This window comes from Monocercomonoides exilis (genome assembly GCF_001643675.1).
Source record: "Monocercomonoides exilis strain PA203 chromosome Unknown scaffold15-1837935, whole genome shotgun sequence".
Taxonomy (NCBI): Eukaryota; Preaxostyla; order Oxymonadida; family Polymastigidae; genus Monocercomonoides; species Monocercomonoides exilis.
This window is the reverse complement of record NW_027150560.1, coordinates 1,797,518-1,816,858: the sequence shown is the minus strand read 5'-3', so window position 1 is coordinate 1,816,858 and position 19,341 is coordinate 1,797,518. Positions and strand designations below refer to the sequence as shown.

Genomic DNA, 19,341 nt, shown 5'->3' with positions numbered 1-19,341 from the left:
CCAGCCTTCATTTTCACCCTAAACATCTAACTGCGAACTCAGAACAAGGCGCAGTTCATCTGGCAGTTTCCGACAAGGCCACAGAACGACGCTTTTTAGGGAGTAGCCATCAGCTGCGGCTGCAACGACAAGAGTTGCATTCGACATGTTCATTGGTGTTTTGGAGAAACCGGCAGGCATGTCGGAAGGATGGAAAACAAGAGAAGAGAAAGAATCAGAGAGTCGGAGAAAAGATTCATCAATATTAAAGATGAGAGAGTTGGTATAATGATGTTGATCATGAAGGTTTTGTAGAAGAGTGAAAAATGGAAGAAGAGTTTGTTGATTTGATGCGGAGAGCCTTTGGATGTCGACATTTCGAGGATGAGAAGCTTTGAGATCGGGGTTCCTTTTTGTGTATTGATAAGGATATGCTTTAGAAATGTTCACTTCTTCCTCTTCTTCATCAAAATCGTCTTTTTTCCTATCATTTATAACAGTGTTCATCTGAATATGTAAAAAAATAAATAAATTCAACAAATTAAATATTGTGACAAACTAATTTCCTCATTTGTGCAGCATCGTAACTTGTCCCACTTTCACATTCGATTTTTAACATACCAAATATAGTTTCCTTTTCTTCCTAATTGAATAATTCTGGTCTTCCTTTCTGTCCTGCTTTTCTTCCTTTTTCCACAGCTGCAACTGCTCTATCAATTGCCGAGCGAGTAAATTCCTTCATGTTCGCAGCATCAGCAACCCGAGCTTCTCCATTAGAAATAATCGTTGCAACACGCTGTAATCTTCTTTCAATATGTCGATATTGGAAGGATCTCATTAAACTTCATATTTTCTTTAATCCTTGTTGTTTTTTGTTTTCCACAACACTCATTTTAAAATATTTTTGGTCATGATCATTTTTTTTATTTTCTAAAAAAATATTTTTTTGAAATGAAAAAAAATCAAAAAAAAAATTTCAATCAAATTCTAACTTAATCAGCCCCGTTGCTATTGCCTAATCTCCTCGTGGGAGGCACTAATCAGAGATGGAGGAGCTAACCCCCCCATCTCTCCCCCCCCCTCCCCCCCCACATCAGAGATTAGGTATAGTAATTTGATCTTAATTTCTGACTTCTGACTTTTCCTTATATACTCAAAACAATTAATAAAATATGAAAAGTGGGTTGATTAAACTAATTAATAAAAAAAATGTTCGGGTTAAAAAAATATTCAAGTTAATAAATCACCCTATAAAGACAATTATTTATCGGTGTATAACGCATCTGGTTATATGCAAGATATCGAGATTTTGTTGAATTTTTGAAACAAAAAATTATTTTTGTTTTTGACATTATGGCTTCTGATGAATTTTTCTATTTTCAGAAAACGATACAATTCAACTTTTATTCATAAAACTTATTTTTATTTTTCCCCTCAGTAATAAACAATACTGATTATTTTTTTATTTTCGGCAATTTGTTCGTTTCGATAGAATGGAAAACAATTGCTTTTGAAAAATCATTGACGATGAGATAACTTCAAAAACTCTTTAAACAAAACTCATAATCATCCAAGTGAATTCCACCAATGCATAAATTAAAATAATGGCTACAAAAAATCGCTTCCAAGTTGTAATTTTTCATGATTCAATATTCATTTAAAGAAAATATAAATATTCACTTTTATTGATCTTTCAAGTTAATAATTTCATTGAAATGCGAATACATTCAAAATCAGATTCAATCACATCGGATATTATCAGCATCGGATATAATCGCATATTTTTTGTGTACAAACATTTTTTTCCTATTTTCCATTCGTTTTCCGTCTCATAAAATAGCAGGGCTTTATATATGTAATCTCATTTAATAACATAATGTGTCGTTTTTTCATTGATAAATCCATTTTTTTATATTAATAATTTCTGAAATTAAATTTTTAATGAATTTGAAAAAATCATAAATTATAGTTTAAATTATTTATTTTTAATGAGATGAAATTTTTTGCTTTATGTATTTTGTTCCGCACAGTTCTTTCAAAGATTTTTTCGAATTTTTATATTTCGATAATTTTTTCTGAACTGAAACGCAAGAATTATATTCATAAGATTGAAGAAATAATCTGGAACACATCATCGATTTTATTAATACAGAAATTCTGTCGCAAATACCAATGAGAAAAATTGCTTTCGCAAGTTGAAAAATTCGAAATCATGAATAATAACAGAAAAATTAAAAAAAAAAATGTTAATTTGTTATTTATAAATTATTTTTTGTTTTCATCCGTATGAAGCGAAATCGGATATTATCATAATCGGATATTATCACAAAAAATTATGTATAATCCGATGAAACAATATTCGATTTTGACCGTTCTCATTATTCGATCATTTTTCTAATATCTATCATTAATATCAATTATTCAATTAATCAAATTCATTAAAAATTTAATTTCAGAAATTATTAATATAAAAAAATGGATTTATCAATGAAAAAACGACACATTATGTTATTAAATGAGATTACATATATAAAGCCCTGCTATTTTATGAGACGGAAAACGAATGGAAAATAGGAAAAAAATGTTTGTACACAAAAAATATGCGATTATATCCGATGCTGATAATATCCGATGTGATTGAATCTGATTTTGAATGTATTCGCATTTCAATGAAATTATTAACTTGAAAGATCAATAAAAGTGAATATTTATATTTTCTTTAAATGAATATTGAATCATGAAAAATTACAACTTGGAAGCGATTTTTTGTAGCCATTATTTTAATTTATGCATTGGTGGAATTCACTTGGATGATTATGAGTTTTGTTTAAAGAGTTTTTGAAGTTATCTCATCGTCAATGATTTTTCAAAAGCAATTGTTTTCCATTCTATCGAAACGAACAAATTGCCGAAAATAAAAAAATAATCAGTATTGTTTATTACTGAGGGGAAAAATAAAAATAAGTTTTATGAATAAAAGTTGAATTGTATCGTTTTCTGAAAATAGAAAAATTCATCAGAAGCCATAATGTCAAAAACAAAAATAATTTTTTGTTTCAAAAATTCAACAAAATCTCGATATCTTGCATATAACCAGATGCGTTATACACCGATAAATAATTGTCTTTATAATTGAAATTTTATTTTTGAAATTCATCGAGCAATTCGAATTTTGAAAAAAAGGGGGTTATTTATAAGAGTTGTTTTATTTTAACCTTATTTGACTTTCTCTGATTTATGAAAAAAGCTTGAAATTGAAATCAAATTTAAAAATTATAGTTTGACTAATTCAAAAGATACAATGTCAGTTTCTCTTTTTGAAAGGACGCAAATGAAATAAAAACAATCAATTTTCCGAAATAAATCATATCTTAATCACATTTCGCGACAAATCCATCAAACAATTGATAAATGCAAACAATCTCAAAATAAATGGTTCAATATATTTTTCATCAGGCATTTTCGTTGAAAAATTATGAACTTTTTTTTGACTTTTTCATATCAAAAAACGCTACAAAAATATTTCCATTTTTTGACATTCGTGAAATGTTGGAAAACTTTGTGTATAAATTTCAACGATGCCTGTTTAAGGATATGAAAATCAAATTTATTTTCAAAATCTGAGAAAGCGAAATAAAGTCATGACTGAAGCAATTTTTATGTGCTTTGTGCAAAAAAAGCTTGAAAGTCCGTATTTTTTGCCTGGTTAATTAATATTTTACTATATTTTTAAACAGAAATTAATTTCTGCTTTTGACAATATAAAGATGGATGTTAAATAGTGTTCTCAAGAAAAAATTCAATGATATGAACTTTTAATATTTATTTATTGATTTATTTTTATTCTCCTGAACAATTATTGAAATATGGTCAAAATGTAAAAACATTCAATTTCGGCATAGCCACTTTATCAAAGACCAGAAAAAACCATTAAAATAAGGAATGTGATAATAAAAAACCCTCACTTTCTCATCCTAATTCAAGATCAAAAATCAATTATTATTAATTTGATTCTCGCATATTCTTTGAAATCTCTAAGTTTTTTGATCTTTTCAATTTTGCAGAATTTCTTTTTAATTGGAAAAAGTCGAAATGAGTTAACTTTTGAAAAGAAATCTTTCATTTCTTGAGAAATTTCTCTTTTTCGTTTTGTTTGAAAAATAATTTATTAATCCATACATATGAAAGAGAAATTTTCATCGTTTTAAAAATCTCAATTATTTTTAATTCCTTAAAAAAAGATACAAAAATAGTAAAAAACTCATTCCAACAATTTTAGTTCCAAATTTAAAAGAAAATTGCAAACGCTTTTTTTTTTTTTAAAAAAAAAAGCAATACAGTTCGCAATAGATATATCTAACCATAAATCAAAACAAAAAACAGAAATTATCTGATATTTCATGGTGAAAACGCAATCACCATAATTAATATAAATTGAAATTTTTGTTTCCAAAGAGTTTTAACACGATGCAATTTTTAAATCTTGAACACAAATCAATTGTCTCAAATTATCAACTTGGTAATCTCAGTTTTTGTTTAAGATTTTTTCGTATTCTTTCAAGTGTAACCTCCGGTTCACCTTTGCAACTTTCAGGCTGATATGGCGGTTCAATTCGTATTCCCATAATAATCATTGAGTCACCTTCCCAGTGGCAATCAGGATACCTAATATTATTTTTTTTTTTTTTTTGGAATTTTTAAAGCACATAATATAACATTGAAAATGCATTTTGAAAAGAAATCGCATCAATAAAAGGGGGAAAATATTCATAAAATTGCTTGAATCATACATATTACAAAAATGATTGAATAATGATTGAATTTCTTCAGATATTCCAGGTTTGATGTGATTTTGTCTCTCGCGAATTGTTTGAATTGCCGTTTTTTCTTTTCTTTTCAATGCCTCATCATCCGGTGCATCATACACATAAGGAAGTTCTCTTTCAAATCTCAATCGTTCTTTTGTTTCAATTTCTGAAGAAGAGCGAAGAACCATAAAACCTTTGATTGCCGAGCACGAGAGAAAACGTAGACTGTGTTCTCCAAGTTTTGCAGGTTTGTATAAAGCTTCTAATATTGGTGAGCTGGATGAAAATGAAATTGATTCATTTTCCAATATAATTTGGTTGTTTTCTTCATCAATCGCATAAAAATACCCCTCAACATCTTCTCCCCAAATAGTAGAACATCTTAAATAAGACTTTTGTTGAATTTTCGAAAAATCGTTTTCCATTATGGAAGATAATCCGTTCAGAAAATTGATCAAAACATATAATATACAATTTTGAAAATTTTTTTAGAAATACACCTTTAACAAAAACAGATATTTTAAATGAAAAAGTCGAAAATATTTTATCGTTGAACAGATTAAATACAAGCTTCTGCTCATTTATTTGCAATGTTTGTTATTTTTAACAAGAAATCAGAATCCAAATGATTCAAGCTTTAAATCTTCCACCAAAATCCTTAATTTTCTTCGCAAGCTCATGAGCTCAAATTTTGTATACATTATTGTCTCTTTCAAAAAAGAAAAAAAAAGGTCTGAAAAAACATTTTTTCCAAGAATTATTAACAGATTCGCATTTCAAAAAAATAAAAATTGTAATTAATGTTGATCATGATTGAATAAAGGATCATTGGTAAGCAAGAAATGTCCGATACAGCTTCAAAAGCTAAATTCTAATACTTGTGAGCTATGCTACCTTCTTCGTTCCTTTTTTGAGGATTCCGTCTCAAGTATTTTTTTGTGTCAGGATCTTGAGAAAGGCGGAGCGGCCTTATCAAACGTTGCCCTGCATACAGATCGGCCATCGTGATGATGATTCCCCTTTCATTGGAAGCAGACAGCCGCATAAGGAATTGCCCATCGTCTTCTGCTCCTTTCTCCCCTTTCTCTCCGTTCTCCTTCGTGTGCTTCAGCTGGTGCTTCTTCAGGTCCTTCTCATACTGCTCTGTGTTGTGCCGCCTGTTGAAGTCGAGTGCGATGCGTGTGCCTTCGTCTCTAGACTCGCTCGCCATCTGCTTCGACGTCAGCGAAAGTGTCGGCCCGTCCACTGTCTGATGCGCCGAGAACGACCACGTGCGGAGGAGGTGCAGCAAGGGAAAGTGCACAACTGCATCTGACGGGTGCTCAAAAGCAAGGCTGATATTCAAGCGCTCGCGAGGAGAAAAGAACTGATAGAGAGGAAGCGCGGGATAGCTGTCCAAAGGTAGTGGGTTTCCAAAACGGAAGCAGTGCACACGGAACAATGAAGCATCAGAAATTTTAGTCGTCGCAGGCACTTCCTCAAAATACCCACGGAGAATTGAGGTGTTTTGTGCAGAGTTATCTTCAGAAGCTTTATTTGCGCCTTTTTGCTCTGAAGCAATTCTCAACTTCTCTTTCGCACTGAATGCAGCGTGTATCTCATTTGCTTCTTTTTCTGTTTCCACAACAGTTTGGAACTTCTTGTTCCAATCTGGTTTGCTGCATAATTCATTGTATTTCCCTTTCAGTAATTCGTTCGCTTCGCTAACAATCAGATAGTTGCTGTCTGCTTCGTTTCTCTTCTTCTCTTCTTTTGTCAGTCCTTTCCCTTTCGTTTCTGCCTCTTTGATTGCCTTGTTCATTTCAGTTATCATCAGACGGAAGTCCAACACTGGCAGAATCACCACTGCCTGCCACGAGTAAAGTTTGCTGTCTTCGTCGATCTCAAACTCGCGAGGATAAAATGGGAACAAGCGAGAACTGGTCGAAGTGACAAGTGGCTGCAGACATTCGGGCAGAAGGTGTGCAGAATAAGGCGAGAGAACAGACATCAGCTGCTGCAACGGAGTGACTGTGATATTTTTAGGAAACTTGATGAGTGGATGCAGCACAGGAACTGAGACTGAAGAAGATGAGGACGAGGAGGATGAAGAAGACGATGATGGCGATGCCGTTTCGCTCTTTTCGCTTTCTTCTGTGCAGTCTGGTTCATAATCACCATCTTTTGGACAGAACACGGCAAGCGAGGAAGCAAGTGGCGCATAGCTGTGTGGATAAAACCAGCTGTTTGAAGGACAGCCCTGTGTGTAGTAAAGCATCGACCATTGAACGCCTTCCAAATAACGTTTTACTATTTCTTTCACTTGACTGCCAAATGGATGGAAATCTTTGTGAAGAGGAGATTTTTTCGGGTTGTATAAGATCTTCACTCTGCCTTCTTCTTTTCTCGGTTGGTCTTGCTGCCCCTCGGTGTCGATTCTTTCAATTGCCTTCGACGTCATCTTCGCATTTTCCTCAACCTCTTCTTTTTTGCTCGTCAGCCCGTTGAATACTTCGGGAAACACAGTCAAGTAGTATCTCTCCACATACCCAGCATCGTCCATCCGCAGATCATCCAGCACAGACTTCCCACCAGATGCAAGTGTCGCCAAGTGCTTCACTTCAACCTGATGACGCTGCCTGCGCCTGAACTCTCTCACGCACTGTGCACGATACTCTTCGGTGGATGCCTGCTCTTTTGGCGGCGCTTCAATCTGCTTCATTTCTGCAGCACCTCGCCTTTGGGCTGGCTGTGTGTGCAAGTCTTTGTGCTCAGCTGCTGATTGAGGCGATGCAAATGGCTGTGTCGGAAGATCAGATGATGAAGCAGAAGGAGAAGTCGTTGAATTCGTCCCGGCTGAAAGCAGATCAGCAGCAGACACATCTTTGTCTGCCTTTTCGCTAATCTTTTCACCATCCACATAAGCAACTCCTTTCAGACCAGCCTTCAGAACAACCTGTTGTATCTGCTTCTTCTGCAACAACCGCCTCTGCCTCACTTCCTCTCTGGCAGTAAACATTTCTTGTTCGATCTTAGCGAATTCCTGAATAAATGCATACAGCGCAGACATTCTGACAACACCATTGCGAGTGAGATATCCTGTTGTCCTCACAATTTTCTTGTAAACTGTGAAGATTCGAGAAATTACTCCTTCTCTGATGTCGAAGGTCGGAATGTGCGGCAGAAAATCGTTCCCCGCCAAAAAGCAAAGCATCACCACGTCTTCCACAATACGCTCAAAATTGAACGTGAAATCGTCGCTTCCCGTAATTGCCTCTTCAGAGCAGGCAGATTTTCCTTCTCCTCTCTTTTCATCAGTCTGTCCAGGTTTGGCTTGCTTTTCTGGTTTGCCTGTCATCGGCTTTCCTTCACTTTTGTAGTGCACAAATGGAAAGATTGTCTGGCTAAGATCTTTCTTTTTGTCCTGTTTAGCTTCCAATGCTTCTTCCTCCTCTTTCTTTTCGATGTCATCCTTTGTGAGTTGTTCTGCCCGCTCCTTCGCCAGCTGCTCCTCTTTCCACGTCTGCTGCCTCTTCATCAGTCTCTCGTAGTTCTGCTCCATTCCGTCACTCACTCCCACAATGACCGTCTGATAGTCTGTGCGTGATGTCGGACTCAAGTCTGCAAACTCCAAAAAGATGTACTGCCGCAAAATTGAGATGTCGACAAGGATGAACGGCTGAAGCTTGGCGATGGGCGTCGCCTCGTTCAGCGGACAGAACAGCGCCTGGTGCTCGCGCGAGTGGCAGAGCGGGCAGTGTGTCTCGTCCGTGTCAATTCCGCTGTATGAAGGCGATCCAGGCTGATCTTCATTGGCATCGTCGTCGTTTTCGCCTTCTGATTCTCCGGCCATCTCAGAAGGAGAAGTGGATGATGAAGCGTGCTCTTCTCTTCCGTCAGCCGATGCCTTCTCTTTCATCTTTTTTGTTGCTTTCATCGAGGGAAGCATCGATCCTTCTCTGATTATTGTGAAGTGCGGCTCATGTGTTAGTAAAGTTAAATTCAGTAAGTCAGCATCCTATTTTTTTTTTTTTAAATATTTTAAAAAAATTGTGTAAATGTTGTTGGTAAATGCATTGAAAATTAGCAACAAAGAAAATGTGAAAAGAAAAGAAAAGAATTTTAAAAAAATAATAGTGAAGAGAATCATTAGCAAAGATAAATAATAAGGAAAGAATAATTCAGACTTGTCCATAAATGCAATGCCTTGTGTGAATGTCGTATCCTGGTTGAGTCTGTTGCTTCCTTATAAAATCCATAATTTTATGTTCTCCTTCACCCTCAACTTTCCATCCTGAAAATATAACCTGAAGCTTGCTCCATTTTTCATCTTGAGCCACTTCCGTTTGCAGCTGTTCCATCAGACGGTTCGAAACAGCCTCCATCCATTCAGTGCCAGGTGTGATTGCAGTTGAATCAAAGCAATCTTTGACGAAAATAGAATCAAAACTCTGCGGAATAACCCATCCATCTCCCTATCAATGCAATTAAACAAGTATGGATGATTCAATTTGCGTAATGTGAAATAAACCTCCATTTCTTTGAACAATTCAGCAATTTTTTCTTTTGAAGAATCGCTATTTTGTCCTGCTTGAAATCTTCTTCCTCTTTGTTGATTCATTTTAGCACGTGGCGCCACTCCATCTGTGAAATGTTCATACAAAATATTTAACATCTCCAAAAATTTTGTTCAAACCAACAGCAATAAAAAGCAACTTTGAAGGCTGAACTAATTCCATCAAATGCTTGATAAATATAATCATCTCATCTATCATTTGATCCTAAAGAAATAAAAATTGTATAAAATTGATTATAATCCATTTTGCTGCAAACAAATGTTTGAGGAGGAATCAACTTTTGAAAAAGAAAAGCAAAATTATTACTTTTTGAAAAATGAAAAGAGAAAGGAAATAAATACTTTATCAGCAGGATGTGTGCAAGCATGCAATATTCCGTTAAAATCAAGATATAAACTTCGAAAAAAAACATTTGAAAGCATTTTTTCGAATTAACAAATAAAAGCCCACTTATCGCATTTTCCATTTGGACTCGGATTATCTTGAGTTGGCGGAACTGCATAATTTATACATTTATTATATTTCCTGAAAAAGTAAGCAAAAAGAGAAGGAACTCCCATGATTATTTTTTTATGGGAAGAATTATTTTTCGTTAAGAACAAACGATAACAACAACACCTCTTGTAATGGGAGTAATAATTGTTGGGAATTTTTATATATCTGCATGAATCAGACAAATCTCACTTGTCTGAACGTTCAAATTGTGGTATAATAAAATCTGCTGCAATCTCTTGCAGATTCTGCTTTCAATTACCTTAGAATTTAATAGTTAAGTTCGTTGCTAAGTTCAGCAATGGGTGGTCGTGGGAACTCAGTTGTTCTTGAGAAGAGGCTTGTTGTTTCCTGTGAGGCGAAGGCTGGGAGAAATGGTGCTTAGGCATTGGATGAGCAGTTGCAAGCAACAAGTGCGGTTTGATCTTCCTGTCGAGAAGCAACCAGCACGTGGGACATGTCGGATGCAAGGTTGGCTCTAAGGAAGGAGCGTGTTGGAGTGTGAGCTGTCAGTGATAAGCGAGAATGTCTCACTATCAGCACTTCCGGTATTCCCTTCAAGATCAAGGCGGAAATGGCTGCATGCTTGATTGTGCATGGTCTGAACTCCTGTGGGATCCCTTCGTGTGTCATTCCGAGTTTTGTCAGTTTTCTAATTCCCGAAGAATTCAGCGGTGTGTGATGCGTCATGTTCAGAAGAAATGGATCTCTCGATATGTGTGTTCTTCGAACTCTCTTCCAAAGGCATCAAACTGCTCTTATAGGGCAAATATTTTCGTCAGCTTCACGTAAGAAAGGGATTGTTAAGAAACTCGGTGGAATTGAGGTTTTGAGGTGCGTGTAGATGTGGATGGAATCGCAGCTGAATATCGACTTGCTCATTGACAGCAGCTCAAGTTCGTGAAAGAGGCAGGCTGAAAACAGAACACAAAGCAAAATGCACTTCACTGTAAGTTCATAGAAGGATAGATTAATATTGGAAGGCCGTGAGTTGTTGAAATCGAAGACCTATGTGTGTGACTACATGTATGTATAAGGTCTTTTGGGGACGTGTGAACGCTGAAACGAGAAGAAGATTGTCTTAATAATTGGGACTTGCCCAATGTCTTCTCCATAACTAATTCTTGAGTGTAGAGAAATTGTGGATCTCGTGACTCTCAAACATGTGTAGGGGAATCCCTTTTCCTTTTGTTTGACAAAAAGCACGGTACACCTTCGACACCATTCCAAGAAGTCTTGTGGAAATTCTCCACAATTATCCTCCGTCCATGCCTAGGCAAAATGCACGAATCCGAATGTGCAGGCTGTCCAAGTTGAAGTCGAGACACTATTTTAAGCTTCGGTGATTATTGCTTCGAAAAAATTGCATCTTCGAAGGCAGCTGTTCTACCACTGCTCTCCTTTTTGCGCTACAAGTTGAGTCTTGCAGCCAAAAACACCCACGGAGAAAGTGAGGCTCCTGTCTTCTTTAGACCTAGTTCTGCCTTCAAAACCTTGTTCGAATTGTTCCATTTCACACAATGTGTTTTCATCTCCATAAGCAACTGTGTCCTAATCTGGTTCCTCCAAGCTGGAAGCAGAATCACTGCTCTCGCGTGTTCTTCCTGAATCTTCTTGAGGCACGGAAGAATCAGAGGAACTGACGTGTGAACCAGAGTGATCTCTGTGCTTCAATCCGCTTGACGCCCGTCATCCAATATCGGGCTTCCTGGTCCAAACCAAGTCATTGTTTTCCTGTTTGTCGCGCTTGCGAAGGCGTCCTGTTCGATTGTAAGATCTAACCGATGTTCCAACTCTCTTAATGCTTCGTCTGTAATCTCGTGGTCTCCTGCGCGTTGAAGTCTTGAGAGGGCATCCGCTGTCAAGTTCTTTGCTCCTGGGAGGTGAATTGCTCTCAGCTGAATGTTCCATTCTGTTGTCCATTGTCTGATCTTCCTCGTGAGAGACAGAAGATTCTTTCACGCTGTCCAGAGATTGGTGTCGTATTCAACAGCGGTGTTGTCTGATCTCAGAAGAATCCTTTGGGCATTGTATTTGGCTTTGAGATTGCGGAAATGTTTGAGTGCCAAAAGCACAGCCAACATCTCCTTGAAATTGGATGGCTGATTGAAGAATGCTCGATTGAAAGCTTGGTGGAAGTGGTACAAAGAGCTGCCTATTCAAAGTGTTTCACCACATGCACGGTGTGCAGCATCTGTTATCAACGTCACGTCTGGAGTTGCAAATGACACCCACTGCCTTTCCTCCTTCTCTCTCAGTCTCGTCCTCCAATATTGCAGCTGTTCCATGATTGAATAATTCAGATTCATCGCACCAGTCCAACCGGTTTTCCTGACTGCATTGTCGAGTTCCTTGCATAATCTGTTCATGTGTGGAGAGGCGTCTGCGTAGACTAATCGAGTTGCGCTGATTTCTCCAACGAGTGATGCGAAGTCTTTTGTCTTGATTGATGTTTCCTTCGATTCCAAATTCATCCACCGTTTTATCTTCTTCTGCAACGAGTACGTGCGCTTTGTCTCCAATGCAACCTTCATAATTCGAGTCTTCATGTCCTTCCAAGGAAGGAGAAGGTGTTTCTGAGAGTTAACTTGCTTTTCTCTTTGTTGAAATCGAGTTGTATGTTGTTGAGCCTTCAAACAATTGCTCTTGAAGCTTCCTTCAAGGCTTTGTGTTCTTGTGCAAAGGAGAACATCGTCAAGATAATTCAAACATCTTTCCTTCCATCTTTTCCGAACCTCCTGCATAATCTTCCTCATCAGCTTTGATAATATTCGTGGAGCGTCTTTACAACCAAAGTGGTTTCCTTTGAATACGAATATCCTCTTTCTGAATCCGAAAGCAAGGAAGGGAGTGAAGTCTTTGTGTACGGAAACAAGAAAGTGCGCTTGTGCGAGATCTATTGAAACTGCATAATCGTCCTTGCGGAGGAGCTTCTCCAGTGTCTTGTGGTCTTCTGATTTGAAGTGAATGTTCATTTTTGTATTGTTCAAGTGGCGACAATCGAGAATTTGTTGATATTAACCGTTCTTTTTCTTTATAAAGAACAGAGTGTTTAAACATTTATCATTTCCTTCTTCGATTTCGCATAAAATGTTGTTGGACAAACTCTCCGATTTCCATTTGGCACACTCTTCTTCTTCCTTTCTTGTGCCAATAAAGCCTCTTCGCAAACAAACCTCCTTCATTAACTTTTCTTTCTCAGATTTTCCTTTCCAAACTGAGTTAACGCCAAACGTTGTTGTGTTCTTCACTCCAATGCTCCTCCATTCCTTTGCAAATATTTGAGTCCTGTTTCTTATTAAATATAGAACATTCCCCGGCTTCTGAACCATTTCACTGTTTGTTGCTGTTGTCTGGCTGATATTCTCGTTCGGAACTGGGCAGGCCCGATGCTTCGGGCAGGAAGACGAAAAAAATCTTCTTCTATTGTGGAGTTGATGCTGTGATGGTTGCGATCGAGCTCTCCTTGCCTCGCGAAATGGTTTTATCTTGGACAATTTTTCACCTGAGACAATTGTGTCCTCTGTTTCCACTCGAAGCGCTTTAGCTGCGGTAAATCCGTATTCTGCTTGGATCCTTGAGTGCCTTGCTTCTTGGAGACCCGAAATCACAAGCATCATCGCATCGGATAATCTTTCCTGTTTCTCAGGCGCATCTGCGTGTGTTTGAATAAGTGCCTTCACTGCTGGAATTAAGTAGCGTTCAACTCTCCAGCCACTAGAGTTTAGAGCGTCCTTCATCCAGTTTGATGATCTTGATAACTCGTGGAATTTGGATGGGATGAATGGAGGGTTGGAAAAGGATTCATAAAAAAATGAATCAGCTGTATCAAGAGAGTCGATTTTCAGATCAAAAATAAATTCTGAGGTTTCTGACCCAAATAATTCCATGCATAATGTTGCAAAACTATCCTTTCCGTAGATAGATGAAGCAAAAGAGGTATCTCCTGATGCAGATAGAGCTTGTTACAGATGTGATGTACTGCCTAAGGAGGTGGTCTGAGAAAGTTCTACGCAGCCTGTTGATCTGCTGATTGAAAAAATACTTCCCAGACTCGATGCAAGTCCTGTTGCAGTGTTTTCAATATCCATGATCAAAGAAGCGACTGAGCCCTTAATACAGGCTCAACTCCCATAACAAGAGGTGTTGTTGTTATCGTTTGTTCTGAAGAATTAAGGTTCTCTGTACTTTAACCTCAGTCTGTCCCAAAAAAATGTTGATCCATCCGTTTTCAATGTCGATCATCCCGTAAATTAAAATTATCTGATAAATCCAATTTTGAAAAATACAGATCAAAGAATAATGAAAGAAAACAATATTTTCTTCCTGGATGTGTGAACAAATGAAAAAAAAGAACATATATCAAGATCTGTGCCTCCTCTGTCTGAATATAGAGTTGCACCAATTATTTGCCCTGTGATTCATCCTTTGGAAGAACAACTTCTCCAAATGATACGAATGAAAGCTCGAATATAGAAGAAAGAAAAGAGAGAAAAACAAATCGAGGAGCTGCGAAATGTGGAATTTAGTGGAAAACAAAATAAGAAAAATTTTTAAACGCATGCAACTTAGGATAAAAGAATGAAACATGCTTCTCTTAATAGGAAATACGGCCAAGAAAAATCAGAATTATGGTGTGCAAGCGAATAAACGTTGACTGCAATAACGACATCAAGATATCCTACGAAGTTAAGAAGTGGAATTGAAATTTCCTGACCGTTGAATCAAAAAGGAAAGAAAACAAAAAGCATTCAATCAACAGTTCAACGAGATTGTCAGTGAAAAACTGTGAAAAGATCCTTTGAATTCATTAAGGAAAATGTCAAAGGAGATGTTAATTGCAGGTTGAATAATTAGAAAAACAACAACACATCGAATGATTGCATGAAAAAACGAAAACACTTAGAAATATCCACTGTTTTCATTAAAAAATTTACAGTCAGACCTTCATCTGGAAATACTGAGGAAAATAAATAAATTCGAATTGCGTTTGTGGAAAAGCTTTTCGAATATCAGAGAGACGGTGCTATGATATTCCACATCGACGAAACGTCCTGGAATATTGAATGCATTCGGAAATATGGATGGTTACAAAGGTGTTAAAAGGTTTTGATTCAGCTTCCTCCTATTCATCAATGTTTACGGCTATCACGTCAATATCAACAAAAGGAATGAGCTGAACAGAAATTGAACGAGAAACTGTGAAACATGAGTTATTTGAGGCCTTCATCAAAAAAATTCTCCTTTCAATCAAAGCAAATGTTTCTTCCGCTATTGTTTTTGATAGCACAGCAATCCACCACATGAATACAGATGAAATTGAAAAGGAGGCTGACCATCAAATTTTGTTCAATGCAGCCTATTCCCCAATTCTGAATCCGATTGAGAATGTCTTCGGTTTTTGGAAAAAGAGAGAAGAGGAACAATCTCTTTGTTGGTAAGGTGAAAACCACTTAATTTTCACTCTTCTTCAAACTTTCAAAGAGATTTCTCCAAAATAGTTCAGAAGGACAATTTCTCATGTCGAAAATGTTATCTGGCCCCAAATTTTGGAAAGAAAAAACTTGTGAATGTTTTTTCATTTCGATTAATTGTTTTAGACTTTTTTTCGAAGATAAATAATAGAAATCTTATTCATTTCAACATGCTTTTTTTTGTATTTATTGGAAACAAATATAATCAGAAGGATGAGCGATTAATGAAAATAATCTGCATGTTTATATGATTGATGAAAAAAAATGAAAAGGTTGCAGATTTGTTGGAGATAAGCATTATAACGAAAAAAACAATGAAAAAAATGAAAAGTTCCTAATATCCCAATGAAAGTCAATCATTTTTCTCCAACTGATGAAACATAAATGAATATTCGTTTGTTGTGTGTTATTGACATTTAAAACAACAAACATCATCAAACATAATTTCTTTGAATATTTATACATCAGTGTTCATTTATTTGATTGGCTAAGGTTCGAAAGTTCATAAAAATGTAATTCTGAATAACTCTTCGCTTTTGTCCTTGCAATTTGCAAAACACTGAACAAAAAGAAAAAATGTCGTGTTAAAATATTTATTCATTAACAACAAAAAATAAAAAGAATAATCAAATAATAAGTGTATTCAATCCATACGCTCTCACTAATTTTTGTTGTTTGTTAAATAAAAAGGCAAATATATGAAAAATAAAGCGCAAACGAAAAATTCCAAATAATACACCAATCAATAACGGTATCCAACAAAATTTTTAACTTGAGGGATGATTGACATTAAAAACGGACAGATCAACGTTTTTTTGGACAAACTGCAATAAAAAGTTTTGTTTTCGTGAAAATAATGATTGAAAAATTAATAGTTTGCTGATTCCACAAAAAAATTATTTTTTCTGTTTCCTTTTTCTTCGTTCAATCTTTCTTTCTTTCCAGTTAATTACTTGAATAGATATGGGTGACTATTTTCGAAATCATAGCTTTTTTCGGTGTGTTGTTTTTTCAGAGATTGTTTGTTTTTCGAAAGAAAATTTTAATGCAAAAGTGAAAAAGAATGATAATTGTATTAAAAACAAATGGTTTTTCTGAGTCAAAGATAAAAATGCATGCAATAAGCCTTTTCACTTTTCAAATTATTTTTAATTGATATTCAAGAAATATTTTTGCACCGAAATTTTTGTGTGAAAAAATATGATCTCAAAAAATAATCACCCAAGTTTTGTCCTTTTTTTCTGTGTTTCTGCAAACAGTTGAAAGAAAAAAACAAAAGAACACGATTTGTTATCATCATAGCTTCAACATATGGGTGATAATCTTTAAAAATCATAATTATTCTTTCAAAAATTTCGAACCGAAAATTTTAATTGAACGTTAACAAATGTCAACTTTAAAATGAAATGGCTTATTGAAGACATCTTCATCTTTATTTCTGCAAAGACGGTGGTTTGTGAAACATTAAAGATGTATTGAGCCTTTTAATACAAAATCACCTTCCAAAGACTTACAATTTTTGAAAAAACAGCGCTCCGAAAAATTTTTTGATTCCAAAAATAATCTCCCATATTGTGAATTCAACGTTTGTGAACTTTTGATAATAAAAATATCAACAAAACAAAAAAATGTTCGATCACATGTTATGATTATAAGAATCACATTTTCGATCTTGGTGAGATTGAAAGAAATTCGATAAAAATATGCAAAATTCGTTAAAAAAGAAAAAAACGATATGACTTAGTCAAATTTTCGCGACTCAGTCAAATTAATCAAGTTCTTATTTCTTTAGAACTTGTACGAGTTTATTCACTCATATGGAATTAGATGTGCAAAGGTTCATAAAGATCGATATCAAACAATTTAGATTTAACAAATGCAATGTGACAGAGTCACATCCGATGATTTTGTTACTGGGTGTTGTGATCACACAGAAATTTTAATCATTAAGGGAGGATCTGTTTTTTTCATTTTTCTAAATATTTTTTTGAAATGTCTCAATCAACATTTATGAGTATTTTGACTCAAGTCGAAAAAAGAAATCGCATTTCTGAGCCAACACATCTCGAGGAATCTGAAGAGAAAGAATCTTTGATAAAAATTGCCTGTCAAAAATTTGAAGGAGATAAATTAAAGGCATTTTTCAGACTTACAGGATTTTCTCGTTGTGAATTTGATCTTCATATGAAACTTCTTCAAAAGGAAATTCCATATCACAGAGGAAAAGAGAGAGCGTTGAGTAATTTTTAGGATCAAGTTTTTTTGCTTCTTTCATTTTTGCACCTTGGATCAGCAACATTCACTCATTTTTTGGCTTCTTCATTTTACAAAACACAAAATGCTCTTATTCGACTTCTTTATAGTGTTGTGAATGATTTAAAAATACCTTTGGCTGATTTGTTGTTAACATTTCGGCCAGATATGTTAGATGACATGAAAAATGATGGAGTGGTTGTGGATTGCACAGTCATACCTATCAACCGGCCTGCTGGACGTTTGGAATTTGGAGAGAAGTATTACAGTGGGAAGCACCACATATACTGCGTTAAAATAGAAGTTGGAGTCAACCCTCGCATTGGCACAGCATGCACGCTCAGTTCAGTGAATACAGGCAGCACACATGATTTTAACATCTTTAAGGATCATTACCCTCAATTTCAAGCTCTTCTAGGAGGCTCAAAAGTGCTCGCAGACTCCGCTTTCATTGGTGCAAGAGCTGAAATTGACGCTATTATATCCAAACCAGTCGGAACTCCCCACCTCGCTTCTCGCCGCGTCATCGTTGAGCGCTTCTTTGGAAGATTGAAGACTCTTTTCGCTGTCTTTCGCCATCCTTGGCCTTTTGAAGTCTTCAGAGTTGGAAGTTACTTTTCTGTTGCGTGCTGCTTGGCTAATTTTCACATTCTGCACAATCCGCTAACTGAGAAGGATTCTGAAGCAAATCGAAGGTTTGTCAAGGACTTGCATATTAACTATTTTAATTGAATGAGAGCAAGAAAGGTGACCAACGATAAATATAGAGCAAAACTGAAAAACAGACTGAACCCTGACTTGCCACTAACTCCCAGTGTAACATCTTTGCTTGCAAAAGAAATAAGTATAATTTTATTTTTTTGCCCATATTAATGTTTATGGTGTTAAAAACACTTGATTTAATATGAATAATACCATAACTATGTTTTTTTGGCGATTCTCATGACCCACAGTCAGAAAATGACAAAGAAAAAGAAGAAAAAGATAAGAAAAAGATAATTTCTGCAGAAGAAAAAGAAAGAAGAGATGAAATTATTATAAATGAAAGAGACGAAATGGAAGTAGAAATGGAAATCAATGATTTTTCTCAAGCTTGGTATTTTCCCAATCAGTGGAGATCTCTTCGCCTTCAGCAATCCTCATCATCGTTTTCCTTTCCTTCTGCTTCTTCCTCTAGCACCTCAAAAAAAGAAAAAAGAGCAAGTGAAACCCCATTGCAGAGCTTGTTAAACCAAAGACAGTAAGTTTTTCTATTGTTTGTTAATTTTTTATTCACCTCACTGACATTTTTTCCCATTAATAATATGATTTTCTGATTGACTTGTTTTTTTATATAAATAAATTTTAATCATTAATAAAAATGCAAGAAATTTTCATTGAGTAACTTTATTTCATTGTTAACACTCAAAACAAAAAATAAAAATGTGAAATGTCTGAATTTGTTAAAAAAGTATTATTTAAACATTTATACTTTTATATGTACACAAAACATATAAAAAATATAGTTAAATATGGTAAAAAGTTATTTATCCTCATTAAAATTGCATATAAACATGATATAAATGTTCTGTCCAAAAAATCAACAAAACTCAAAAAACGGATCATAAAAAGTTTTAGTAATATATAACAAACATTCAAACAAAATGTTAAAACCTAACTCATAATGTTGACTAAGTAATTAAAGACACCAAAAAAGTTTAGATCATAACTTTTAAAACAAAAAAAATGAAATTCGTCGAGTTGCCTACTTTGAGAGAGAAAAAGTTCCGTTTTGATTGA

At 35.4% G+C, this 19,341-nt stretch overlaps 6 protein-coding genes across 6 annotated transcripts; 1 reads left to right on the top strand and 5 right to left on the bottom strand.

Moving 5' to 3' along the window:
* Positions 1–18: 18 nt before the first annotated feature.
* MONOS_10096 (uncharacterized protein) lies at positions 19–486 on the bottom strand (the record flags this gene model as incomplete). Its single annotated transcript, XM_067862508.1, has 1 exon — positions 19–486. One exon carries the CDS (start codon positions 484–486, stop codon positions 19–21), a length of 468 nt encoding a protein of 155 aa, XP_067730172.1.
* Positions 487–4,181: 3,695 nt separating this feature from the next.
* Positions 4,182–5,243, bottom strand: MONOS_10095 (putative Anticodon-binding domain). The gene is made up of 2 exons (XM_067862507.1): positions 4,770–5,243; positions 4,182–4,644 (listed from the first exon to the last, which is right to left on the bottom strand). Exons 1-2 carry the CDS (start codon positions 5,210–5,212, stop codon positions 4,491–4,493), a joined length of 597 nt encoding a protein of 198 aa, XP_067730171.1. The 5' UTR covers positions 5,213–5,243; the 3' UTR covers positions 4,182–4,490.
* Positions 5,244–5,521: 278 nt separating this feature from the next.
* On the bottom strand, positions 5,522–9,541 carry MONOS_10094 (putative 5'3' exoribonuclease 1; the record flags this gene model as incomplete). The annotated part of the gene is made up of 4 exons (XM_067862506.1): positions 5,522–8,784; positions 8,954–9,241; positions 9,298–9,410; positions 9,463–9,541. 4 exons carry the CDS (start codon positions 9,539–9,541, stop codon positions 5,659–5,661), a joined length of 3,606 nt encoding a protein of 1,201 aa, XP_067730170.1. The 3' UTR covers positions 5,522–5,658.
* Positions 9,542–10,216: 675 nt separating this feature from the next.
* On the bottom strand, positions 10,217–10,525 carry MONOS_10093 (uncharacterized protein; the record flags this gene model as incomplete). The annotated part of the gene is made up of 1 exon (XM_067862505.1): positions 10,217–10,525. One exon carries the CDS (start codon positions 10,523–10,525, stop codon positions 10,217–10,219), a length of 309 nt encoding a protein of 102 aa, XP_067730169.1.
* Positions 10,526–11,994: 1,469 nt separating this feature from the next.
* MONOS_10092 (uncharacterized protein) lies at positions 11,995–13,575 on the bottom strand (the record flags this gene model as incomplete). The annotated part of the gene is made up of 2 exons (XM_067862504.1): positions 11,995–12,788; positions 12,942–13,575. 2 exons carry the CDS (start codon positions 13,573–13,575, stop codon positions 11,995–11,997), a joined length of 1,428 nt encoding a protein of 475 aa, XP_067730168.1.
* A 4,155-nt stretch (positions 13,576–17,730) lies between these two features.
* MONOS_10091 (putative DDE superfamily endonuclease) lies at positions 17,731–18,294 on the top strand (the record flags this gene model as incomplete). Its single annotated transcript, XM_067862503.1, has 1 exon — positions 17,731–18,294. One exon carries the CDS (start codon positions 17,731–17,733, stop codon positions 18,292–18,294), a length of 564 nt encoding a protein of 187 aa, XP_067730167.1.
* Positions 18,295–19,341: the final 1,047 nt, after the last annotated feature.